The following is a 12,397-nucleotide window of genomic DNA, read 5'->3' as shown; positions in this document are numbered from 1 at the left end:
CTTCCTGTTAAAAACATTGTGTAGAAATGAACTGGAGTTTAGAAGGTTGCCAGCAGATGGCGCACACGACCAAGACCTCAGATAATAGGAGTAATTATAACGAAACGGCTAAAGCAATCGTTTGCAAATGCTTCTACATAAACAGCCAAAATGTTATTTTACTTTTGTTCTCCAAGGCAATAATAATGAATTCGAAATTATATAATATCGACTCGTTACCAGAACCATCTCATGAGCGCCCCCTATCAAACCAGAAGTCGATAGAGCGAGAGTTCTTATATTAAGAGATATCTGACCTTCTTCTCCACTGTGTTTAACACCGATAATGTCCGGCTTGCGCCCTCTGGCGGACAACAAAACCTACTGTTAAATTAAGTTGCTGTTGAGAGTTACTGTTTACCATTTAACCACAGGTATCCTCAGTTTCCCATGCATATATTAGATGCAGTTCAACTGGACTAATGCCTAAAGACGGTTAGCTGTGCCTCATATTAGTTTTACTAGAGAGACATTCAGTACTAGAACAATCCAGAGTACACATCTGGAGAAAGTAAACATATTGGCTGCTGTCAGTGCTACCCACAGCCTCCAAGTAGATATACCTATGGTATCAATTTCAAAATACTGCATCACCTGAAGTGATCACACTTACAAGATTTTCATAAAACTTGACCTTGAGTAGATCTTTGGTATCAATTTGCAGCTGCTATGTCATCTAGTTCTCAAGTTATCGGATTCACGTTGTTTGGGAGATTCCTCAGCGGCTGCTGCTGAGAGAGAAGCTATATTACTGAGCACATGACAGACAAGAAGCAGTATGTGAGGGTGTTCAGTACTCTGTCTGATTGGTGCAGTACAGGAAAAGAAAAAAAAATTCCTCCATAGCCATGTGCGAGACTGATAAAGTCAGAAAATGATTACTTAAAGTTATTGCTGCTAAAGGTGGTCCTACAAGTCACTGAATCAGTGTGTTTTTCACACACTGCTTCTGCATTTTAGGCTTTATTAAATAAATTATGACATGTTGTAACATTTCTCATGTTACTGTTCAACTCAGGTTTTATTTTAATAATTTTAGATTTGCAGTTTGCCTACTGGTCTGGAATTGGGGTGGATGACGCTGTCATGTACCTGTTGCAGCAATCCCTCTCTCACCTAGAGCAGGCGGGGAACGCTGTGAGGATCATGTTTTTTGACTTCTCCAGTGCTTTCAACACCAACCAGCCTACACTAGGGAAGCTGGAGGGAACCAGAGTGGGCAAACAGCTGACTGCATGGACCACTGACTACTTAACCAACATACCACAGAATGTGAGGCTTCATGACTGTTGTCCGACGTGGTAATCTGCAGCACGCAGGGCGCCACAGGGCACGGTTCTCTCACCCTTCTTGTTCAGACTGTATACTTCTGACTTCTGTTATAATTCAGACCATTGCCACCTACAAAAGTTCTCAGATGATATAGCCATCATTAGATGCGTATCAGACGGAAATGATCAGAAATACAGGAGGGTCATCAGTGACTTTGTTGGCTGGTGTGAGACCAATGCTCTCCAAATCAACGCTAGGCAGCGCCTGTATGACCTACGACAACTGAGGAAGTTCAGGGTCTCTCCAAAGATCCTCAGGATTTTCTATACAGGCGCTGTGGAGAGCATCCTCACACAGAACATGACATCGTGGTGTGAAGGACCAAAAAGCTCTCCAGAGAGTGATCCGTACAGCAGAACGCTGCTGCAGGATTGCTCTCCCCCCGCTTCAGGACACCTACACCAGGAGATGCCGGACTAGAGCAGCGCAGATACTGAAGGACCCGTCCCATCCAGGCAACAAACTGTTCCAACTTCTGCAATCTGGTAGAAGGTTCCGCATCATCCGGGCAAGGACAGAGAGACTCAAGAGGAGCTTCTATCCCCAAGCCATCCGTGCCCTAAACACACACACCCGCCCTCTCACATCATCTATAATTGACTGAGACAGGACTCTTCCAGACACTAAACCAAGGAACAATGTACATTTCAATTCCTTTAATTTTAAATATGTTTATATTGTCTATCCTGTAAAATAGTCAGATGTCTATTCATATTAATGTACAGAATTCACCTGCTTGCTGCTACTACTGCACATTCACCCAGTGTATATACTATATGTGTATATATATATATATATATATATATATATATATATATATATATATATATATATAATGTTCTTCCTTTACACCCCCCCCCCCAATTTTTGCACATGTCGAGGAGCGTGTCAGGCTACATTTCACTGTGTGTTATACTTGTATAACTATGCATGTGACAAATAATAGTAAAGAACCTAGAACCTAGCAAGATAAAGGAGATGGTCATAGACTTCAGGAGGAAGTCATCCCCTACAACACTGGTGAACATCCAGGGAAAAGACATTGAGATAGTGGACTCATACAAGTACCCGGGTGATAACCTCAACAATAAACTGGACTGGACTACAAATACAGCACAGACAGCCTGTATAAAAAGGGCCAGAGTCGACTCCATCTGCTGAGGAGACTGAGGTCCTTTGCAGTACTCTGTTAAGGACATTTTATGACACTGTGGTAGTATCCACCTTTTTCTACGCAGTGGCCTGCTGGGGGAGTGGATGCACAAACAGGGACAGGAGGAGAAGGATTGGCAAACTGGTGCGGAGCTCTAGCTGTGTGCTGGGATGTCCTCTGGAGTCTGTGGAGGTGATGGGCGGGAGGAGGATGTTAGTAAAGGTGACATCCATCATGAACAACCCACATCACCCTCTGCATGAGTCTGGGAGTGCGCTGAGCAGCTCCTTTAGTCAGAGACTGAAACACCGTCACTGCAGGAAGGAGCGCTTTCGCAGATCATTCATCCCAACAGCAGTTAGACTCTATAACTCCTCCTCATGATGTCATGAGTCACTTGGACATTGTGGTCATCCATTGGTCATCCACGGTTACCACCTCATGCATAATGCATCTTATATATGTATGAACGTGTGCATGTATTTGTGTATGTATATGTATAAATGTACAGTCAAGTCCATAAATATTGGGACATCGACACAATTCTAAGATTTTTGGCTCTATACACCATTACAATGGATTTCAAATGAAACAAACAAGATGTGCTTTAACTGCATACTGTCAGCTTTTATTTGAGGGTATTTACAGCGGGCGATCGTGGCTCAAGAGTTGGGAGTTCGCCTTGTAATCGGAAGGTTTGCCGGTTCGAGCCCCGGCTTGGACAGTCTCGGTCGTTGTGTCCTTGGGCAAGACACTTCACCCGTTGCCTACTGGTGGTGGTCAGAGGGCCCGGTGGCGCCAGTGTCCGGCAGCCTCGCCTCTGTCAGTGCGCCCCAGGGCAGCTGTGGCTACAACGTAGCTTGCCATCACCAGTGTGTGAATGGGTGGATGACTGGATATGTAAAGCGCTTTGGGGTCCTTAGGGACTAGTAAAGCGCTATATAAATACAGGCCATTTACCATTTACCATCCAAATCAGGTTAACGGTGTAGGAATTACAACAGTTTGCATATGTGTCTCCCATTTGTTAAGGGACAACTGGCTTCTCAGCTGTTCCATGGCCATGTGTGTGTTATTCCCTTATTATCCCAATTACAATGAGCAGATAAAAGGTCCAGAGCTCATTTCAAGTGAGCTATTTGCATTTGGAATCTTTTGCTGTCAACTGCCAAGATGAGATCCAAAGAGCTATCAGTGAAGTAAGCCATCATTAGGCTGAAAAAACAAAATGCATCAGAGAGATAGCAAAAAGATCAGGCGTAGCCAAAACAACTGTTTGGAACATTCTCAAAAAGAAGGGAATGCACCAGTGAGCTCAGCAACACCAAAAGACCCGGAAGACCATGGAAAACAACTGTGGTGGATGACCGAAGAATCCATTCCCTGGTGAGGAAAACACCCCTCACAACAGTTGGCCTGATCAAGAACACTCTTCAAGAGGAAAGTGTATGTGTGTCAAAGTCAACAATCAAGAGAAGACTCCAGCAGTATGAACACAGAGCGTTCACCACAAGATGTAAACTTTTGGTGAGCCCCAAAACAGGAAGGCCAGATTAGAGTTTGACAAACGACATCTAAAAAAGCCGTCACAGTTCTGGAACAACATCCTATGGACAGATGAGACAAAATCAACTTGTACCAGAGTGATGGGAAGAGAAGAGTATGGAGAAGGAAAGGAACTGCTGATGATCCTAAGCATACCACCTCATCAGTGAAGCATGGTGGTGGAAGTGTCATGGCGTGGGCATGTATGGCTGCCAGTGGAAGTGGTTCTCTTGTATTTATTGATGATGTGACTGCTGACAAAAGCAGCACGATGAATTCTGAAGTGTTCCAGGCAATATTTTCTGCTCATATTCAGCCAAATGCTTCAGAACTCATTGGACGGCGCTTCACAGTGCAGATGGACAGTGACCCAAAGCATACTGCAAAAGCAACCAAAGAGTTTTTGAAGGGAAAGAAGTGGACTGCTTTGCAATGGCCAAGTCAATCACCTGACCTGAATCCGATTGAGCATGCATTTCACTTGCTGAAGACAAAACTGAAGGGAAAATGCCCCAAGAACAAGCAGGAACTGAAGTAGAGGCCTGGCAGAGCATCACTAGGGATGAAACCCAGCGTCTGGTGATGTCTATGTGTTCCAGACTTCAGGCTATAATTGACTGCAAAGAATTTGCAACCAAGTATTAAAAAGTGAAAGTTTGATTTACGGTTCTTATTCTGTCCCATTACTTTTGGTCCCTTAACAAGTGGGAGACACATATGCAAAATGCCAAATTCCTACACAGTTCACCTGATGTGGATGTAAATACCCTCAAATAAAAGCTGACAGTCTGCAGTTAAAGCACATCTTGTTCATTTCATTTGAAATCCATTGTGGTGGTGTATAGAGCCAAAAATGTTAGAATTGTGTTGATGTCCCAATATTTATGGACCTGACTGTATATTTAGTGTGTATGGATGTATGTGTATTTGTATTTCTTAACTTTATATTCTTGGTATACTCTTTGCATTCGTCTGCTATTGGTACCTGAGCTGTGGTAATGCAAATTTCCCCACCGTGGGATCAATAAAGTCTTATCTTATCTGATTTTTTTAAAGTTTTAAATTAGCTTTGCAACTTTTTGAATAAAATTTCTGACTTTGCTCTCATAAGTTTGAGGGCTTTTCTTGTATTTTATCTTATTGACAGTTTTTCCTTATACATTTTTCATTTTGTCCTTCTTTGCCCCTTATTTTGTCCTTCGTAGCCTCTAAGAGTCAAATAAGATAACCTTTATTAGTCCCACACATGGGAAAATACAGTGTTGTCAGAAAAAGAGAATTGCACTTAGTGTTATTGCACATGGGTGGATGTTTGGTCAGCTGCAAAGTCTTTGTTGTGGAGTCTGACAGCAGTAGCAAGGAAAGTCCATGTTACTACAGAAACCTTTCAAAAGCAGAATGTTTAATAAGCACGATTTTACGCTTTACGTACGTTTTATTCCAAGAAATCTGCAACTTTTTCCTTGTTTTCCCCAATTTGAGTAAATTTGCCATTTTTCCTAGTAAATGTGTGACTTTGTATTGTAATTCTGTCTTTGTTAATTCCATCCATCCATCTTATTCCGCTTTATCCAGGGCCGGGTCGCGGGGGCAGCAGCCTAAGCAGAGAAACCCGGACCTCCCTCTCCCCAGCCACCTCCTCTAGCTTATCCGGGGGGACTCGGCCAGCCGAGAGATATCTCTCCAGCTTGTCCTGGATCTGCCCCCAGGGCCTTCTCCCTAATTTGTTCATTTATTTTCTAAATTTTTGTTCTAAATTTTGGTAACCTTTTCCATTTTTTCTTTGTAAATATTTAATTTAAAAATTTAGTTCTAAATTTGCAAAAAAATGTTTTTGTTCTCCTCAGAAATTTGAGAGCTTTTTCTTGTACATTTCCAAATTTTGTTCTAGGAAATTTGACATTTTTCCCCATAAATTGATTGACTTGCCCTTGTTTGCTCCTCATTTTGTCCTTCGGAGCCGTTGATACCCCGTCTTAGTACAGAAGCTCTTCAAAAGCAGCCTTCAGGTGTGGCTTTTTTAACTTAGTGCGCGCATCAATAAGTGTGACGTAATTCCACGGTGGGCGGAGTTTACGTCCAGGCACCATGGCTTCGGTTGGGACCGAGGTGAGTGTGTGAGCTTTTTCTGCGCCAAGCTTGTTTTCCTTTTGCCCTGTTTTCCGCTCCACGGAAAATATGTTTTGTCCCGACCGGTGGACCAGCCCCCTGTGAGCGGCCGAGCCGCCGGTGTCGAACTGTCGGTTCGCGTCAAATTGGCCGCTGCCAGCCTTGGAGTCTTTTGCTTTTGTGCTGGACCGGAGGGCAACTGAATGTGCAGGAAGATGCTGCGCCCCGGAAAATGAATACTCTGTGCAGGCACGTTGTTCGCTTTGTGCCGGGGTCTGATTATACATGGTCCCGGGTTGTGTCACTGTCCTGCCTGTGTCCAGCTTTAGCGGTTCAAAATAAACCACATACACACCTTAAACTTGCATTTTTAGCCAATATTCTCAAAGTTCTTGCTGCACTGTTTGTCTCCGGCTCACTGGTGGCTAATTTGTACACTGTTTTGTAGCTAGCTGTTAGCAGCGATGCTAGCTAACAACAGAATGCTCACTTTTAAATTACTAAAAAAAACCCGGATTCCAGCGATTGTCCTCTTTACACCGATCGGTCTCGATTTATTCCCCAACAGTGCGGTTAAACGCTCGACTGATAATGCTATCTCCACGGTGGTGTGCTGTAACTGATGCAGTCAAATGAAGCCAGCACTGGCAGAGCTGCAACAGCCTCCCATTGCATACATATGGCGCCAGATCCGGATTCACCTTTTCACTCATTATTTCTCTTTTTTAACCTTTCAATTATGATTTGAATTATTCGTCGATTGAAGGCTGATCTGTGTTGGATATTGTCACGGCTCTCAGTGTTGCTGGCTGTTTTGTAGGTGCATTGATTTGATTTGCTTTTACAGGAAGGTTTTAATGGTGAAGGTGGATCATTTCAGCTGATCGGCATGTGCAAAGCTGCCACAGCTTCAGTCTCTGGTGCTTCATTTCTTTTTAGTAGATATGGCAAATATGGTATGCTTGCTTTGTTCGGCAGAGGTCGCTCCAACAGTGCTGAGAGTATCTCGGGGTGTAGCAGAGAAAGGTGTAGGGCATTGAGCTGTTGAGCTACTTCCGTTTACGCTCATATCTGGTGTGTGAGTGTGTTTGTTATTTGATGCATTTGCCCTCAATGGGCCACTTCACCTGTTTTAAAAAGGAGGAAAATGAGGAAATATGCGTGCCAATCTCATGGTTTTAAGCTGATAATTTCAGGCACCATGTTGGAGTACAGTCGGTGGAATTGGAAGGCTTTATTTTTCATGTGATAGAAATGATATGAATGAAATGTTGGACCTTTCATTTTAAAAATTAAAAGACACATTGGTTATCAGATTGGTTATTAACAGGCAACCTGAGTGAATGTTTGAATAAATGAATGCTAAAAGGTAAATCCCTGAAAAAATATATTTCTTCTACTTCACCCCCTCAGAACCAAAGTAAATCAATTTTACACCCACTTCAATAGTCACAATCTAAACCCAGAATTGTGTTTTTATCACCAACTTTAAGCATTATCCCTGTTTGAGTTTCAAACCTGCTCCAGTTTATTGTGGGACTATAATTTACATGTTTGTGAGACCAACAGGGTCTGTGTGGTTCCCTGTGATATAAATTTTATCATCAGATGGTGAGTGTAGTGTGAGGGTTCGTGCAAATGGCTAGGGCTGGGCCATATTATACCGTTCACGGTAATACCGGTATAATGTTAGGCAACGATAGGAAAATGAAATATCGCGATAGAATGGGAGTAAAACGCGCATGCGCAGTGCCTTTGTTTTCATACGCACATGGCCGATTGTTGAGTGAAACAGATGAACCAGAATTGGTTTGTAAAAATGGTGCAACTTCAGTGATGTGGAACTGGTTTGGTGTTTGTCCGTCAGATACACGACAAAGCACATTTTTTTGCAGAACATGCAAGCGGCCGTTGTTATTGTCATATTTGTCGGACTAAGATGCTCTTAAATCTGGGAGTAATCTGGGTCCTAAACTCCGTATGCTTCAGGTCAAACAACACTGCAGCATCACTTAGAGTTAAAAACTGTCTAAATTCTTTCATCTTTAATAAAACGATCAGCATTGCTGCTTTACCAGGTGTAACTATAAAGTTTAACTTCCAGGCATCCATGAAAACAAAAGTTATTACATTTAACGGAGTTAGAAGTTAGCAGGAAGCTAGCGGAAGTTAGCTCGCTAGTTTCGCTAGTTACCTAAGCATGATATAGCATGTTCTGACGGAGAGATTTCTGAAAAAAATCAAACGTACAGCTCTGCTATCACTTCCAACATAAATGAAGACAGGAAACTAAACAGCAGTGACGTTTGTAGGGTTACTGAAGTTGGGCTAGCTGGTATATAATGATGTGCTACGTGATCGCTAGCGACACAGCTATGTTAGCATAACATAAACAGTGAAGCTGGAGGACGAACACTAACACCTTTCCACTTATAAAAGTTAACGTGAAGGTTCTTCATGGTTAGAGACAAATGCAATCGCATGGCAGGATACTGTAAACGGACCAAACTTCAGTCAGGAGAACAACTGAGATAATCCATCCACAATACGAGGTTAGTCATTAATATACTGCAACAACATGGGAATAGAGCAGCTGCCAGAGAATTCAACATTAATGAATCAATGGTACAGAAGTGGAGGAAGCAAGAAGAATGAGTTTAATAAAGTTTGATTTATCTGACTGCTTTGTTTCGCTTAATGTGCCTTATAATCCCGTGCACCTTATGGTGCGAAAAATACGTACTGCACACTGCAGTTTAATGTTGCAAAGCACCTCTTTTTAACTTCAGTGGATATTATACATGGTTATGCTCAGGATATGTCAGCCCATTTCTACTGGAAATGCCTTTTGGTTAAACTTTCAGCAAGGAATTTGCATTTGCACTGTTACATTTTTATAAAGCTTTAATGTACATAAAAACCAGCTTCTTGTTTAAGTGAAAATAAATGGAAGGTTGTCTTTTTGCGCTAGTAATGTTGTGGAGTTGTATTTTGTCTCGCATCAATTATATCGTCGGTTATATCGTTATCGCAAATTTTCAAATATATATCGTGATAAATATTTTTGGCCATATCGCCCTGCTCTACAAATGGCTAGCTTTTTGTTTTTGTTTGTTTTTTGCAACCACATGCACTTGTCCACAAATTTACATGATGGACCATAAACTACACATACGGTCCAAGCAGTAGACTTTAGGTGGACTTAGAGCTGGGCGATATAAGATTTTTTCATATCACGATATGTTTTTTTTTTTCATTTCAGGCGATAACGATATATATCGCGATATAAGCCAGATAACTATATTTGTAAGATTTAAATGTGCCGTTGCTCACAAGTAAAATGTGAAATAATCAGCAGCTTGTTTTGATTTAAATATTTATTTCCCATAATAAGTTCAACAGGGTAGATGTACTTAAGGAACATGAGACTTTTTCAGATAAATAAAGGCAAATATTGCAAACTACACAAAAGGCAGCCGCTAAAGCGTTTAAGTTTCAAAATAGAACAAACAAAACAGACTAAATTGTCAATTCCACTTAGAAACAAAATATTATTTTTCTAAAAAATAAATCTTAGTTTGTTTTACAGAAGAACAGACAAAATTGATTAACTTTTGTCAATATCAAATAAACTGAGAACTAAAAGGAAATTCTCAATCTCTCCTTGTTGTATAGCTTAGCTTTTCTAACAGTTTTAACAGTTACTTTAGTCTGACAAAAGCCGAATGACGAATTAGCGCTTCCAGTCAGAGATTGAGCATGCACCGGTTTATTGTATTTCCAGACTTGCTTTCAGCACAATTTACAGTGCGCACTGCTCTGTTTTTGTCAGACTTGAAATAGCCGAAATACCTTCACACTACGGAACTTCTATGGCTCTTCCGTTCGACAATCTCTCCGGCATTGGAACCATCATCTGTTTTCTCTTCGGTAACCTTCGGTCATGCTCTCGGTTGATTTTTCTCTAGTCAGCACACTCATTTCCTCCATTACCCGGGTGGCACTGCGGCTGGCTGCTTGCCAAACAAATACACATGTGCGGCTTGGCACTTGTGCTGTACGTAACAAGTCACGTCACGTGACGCTGCGGCTGTGATTGGTTTGGCTCTGCGCTACTTAATTTGGATTGGCTGCTCCTTTCTTTCTTTCTTTCTTTCTTTTTTTTTTTTTTTAAAGAGGACAAGAGCGGTGAGGTCTATCGCGATAGTTTAACTTTTCTATCGAGAAAAAGTTATTTCGCAATACATATCGTTATCGTTCTATCGCCCAGCTCTAGGTGGACTTTAAAGCCATACAATAAGGAGGACTACTTGGCTGTTGGGTTTCTGTGTCTACATCATGGTATAAGTGTGGAATTAGTATCCATAGCATAGAGTAAATAGTCACCGAAACGTCACGTCTCGTGGTTCAAGCCACGCTTTGTTTCATTTGGGCTTGTTGTGCACTGCTAAGTTTATGTAAACTAGCGTAGTTGGATTGAAGACATGAGTGTTAGATAATTCAAATTCAAATTCAAATTTTATTTGTCACACGCACACAACCATACACAGTATGACATGGGGGTGAAATGCTTGTAGCTGTACAATGCCCGACCATTAAATGACAGAAGAAAAGTTTTACAATATTTACAATTTACAGTTTACTACAAAAATTTACAAATTAACTTAGGAATTTACAGTAAAGAATGTGCAAATAGCAGAAGAGATTATAAAGATAAGGATTATAAATTATAGGAATTATAGGATTATAGGAAATGTGTGGTAGTGCGTGTGGTGACGTGTGTGAGAGTCCAGTCTTATAGTGACGTGTTTGGGAGAGTCCAGTCCTACACCTGGTTCAGGCCCCGAATAGCCTGGGGGAAGAAGCTCCTCCTCATTCTCTCTGTTTTGGCCTTAAGGGAGCGGAAGCGCGTCGCAGACCTCAACAGTGAGAAGAGTCCATTGTTGGGATGGGAGAGGTCCATCATAATCTTCCTAGCTTTGGACTTGCACCGCTTGGTGTAGATGGACAGCAGGTCAGGGAGCTCTGATTGAATGATGCGTTCTGCCGAGCGCACCACCCTTTGCAGATCTCGTCTGTCCTGCTTGGTGCTGTTCCCAAACCAGGTGCAGATGTTTGCCGTCAGGACGCTCTCGATGGTGCAGGAGTAGAAGTTCTTGAGCACCTTCAGTGGCAGATGGAAGTCTCTAAGTCTTCTGAGGAAGAAGAGACGCTGACGGGCTTTCTTAACCAGGGTGTTGATGTGACAGGACCATGACAGGTCCTGAGTGATGTGGACACCCAGGTATCGGAAACTGTCCACTCTCTCCACTGGCGTGCCACTGATGATGAGGGGTTTGTAATTCCTCGCCTGCTTTGTAGTGAAGTTCACGATCAGCTCCTTAGTCTTGCTGATGTTTAGGAGGAGGTTATTCTCCTGACACCAGGTCTCCAGGTTCCTAATCTCCTCCAGGTAGGCCGTCTCGATGTTGTCGGAGATCAGGCCCACAACAGCAGTGTCGTCAGCAAACTTGACAATGGAGGTGGTGTCGGATGTGGCTACACAGTCATAAGTGTACAGTGAGTACAGCAGGGGGCTTAAAACACAGCCCTGAGGCACTCCAGTGCTGAGTGAGATGGAGGGGGAGACTTGTTTTCCCACCCTCACTGATTGGGGTCTGTCTGTGAGGAAGTTGAGGATCCACTGACACAGTGATGAGTTGAGTCCTAGATCCGTCAACTTGGTGAAAAGCTTAGAGGGAATTATTGTGTTGAATGCTGAACTGTAGTCCACGAACAGCATCCTAACATAATTCCCTCTGCCAGTGTCCAGGTGACTCAGGGATGTGTGGAGCAGGTGAGATATGGCATCGTCTGTGGAACGATTAGTCCGGTAAGCAAACTGAAGTGAGTCGATGGTGGGAGGAAGTGAAGAAGTGATGTGATCTCTCATCAGTCTTTCAAAACACTTCATCACAATTGAAGTCAGTGCTACTGGACGGTTGTAGCATCCCCGGTTGAAAAGATGGTCTCTCAAACTGATGGTTCACAATCCTTTTATTAAACAGCCGTGTATGTGAACACACCGTAAGAGCTACAACATACAGAATAAAAGACTATTAGTAAATCAAACAGTGTGTTACCTTTAACCTTTTGACTTATTCATTAATCACAAATTAATTCTCCTTACCTTACATAACAAATAACACTAAAACTTGTAAATTATTGCATATAACAGGG

The 12,397-nt window shown here is 42.2% G+C and overlaps 1 protein-coding gene across 1 annotated transcript in view; it reads left to right on the top strand.

Annotated features, from left to right (window-relative positions):
• Positions 1 to 6,006: 6,006 nt before the first annotated feature.
• The window catches only part of ehmt1b (euchromatic histone-lysine N-methyltransferase 1b), a 41,881-nt gene continuing 35,490 nt past the window's right edge, over positions 6,007 to 12,397 (top strand). The window contains exon 1 of the mRNA XM_026174419.1: positions 6,007 to 6,178. Within this exon, the coding sequence (XP_026030204.1) occupies positions 6,158 to 6,178 (21 nt within the window). The 5' untranslated portion in view covers positions 6,007 to 6,157. The remainder of the gene's footprint in view (positions 6,179 to 12,397) is intronic.

This window comes from Astatotilapia calliptera, chromosome 7 (assembly GCF_900246225.1).
Source record: "Astatotilapia calliptera chromosome 7, fAstCal1.2, whole genome shotgun sequence".
Taxonomy (NCBI): Eukaryota; Metazoa; Chordata; class Actinopteri; order Cichliformes; family Cichlidae; genus Astatotilapia; species Astatotilapia calliptera.
Note: the sequence above shows the minus strand (reverse complement) of the source record. Positions and strands in the feature narration are given on the sequence as shown.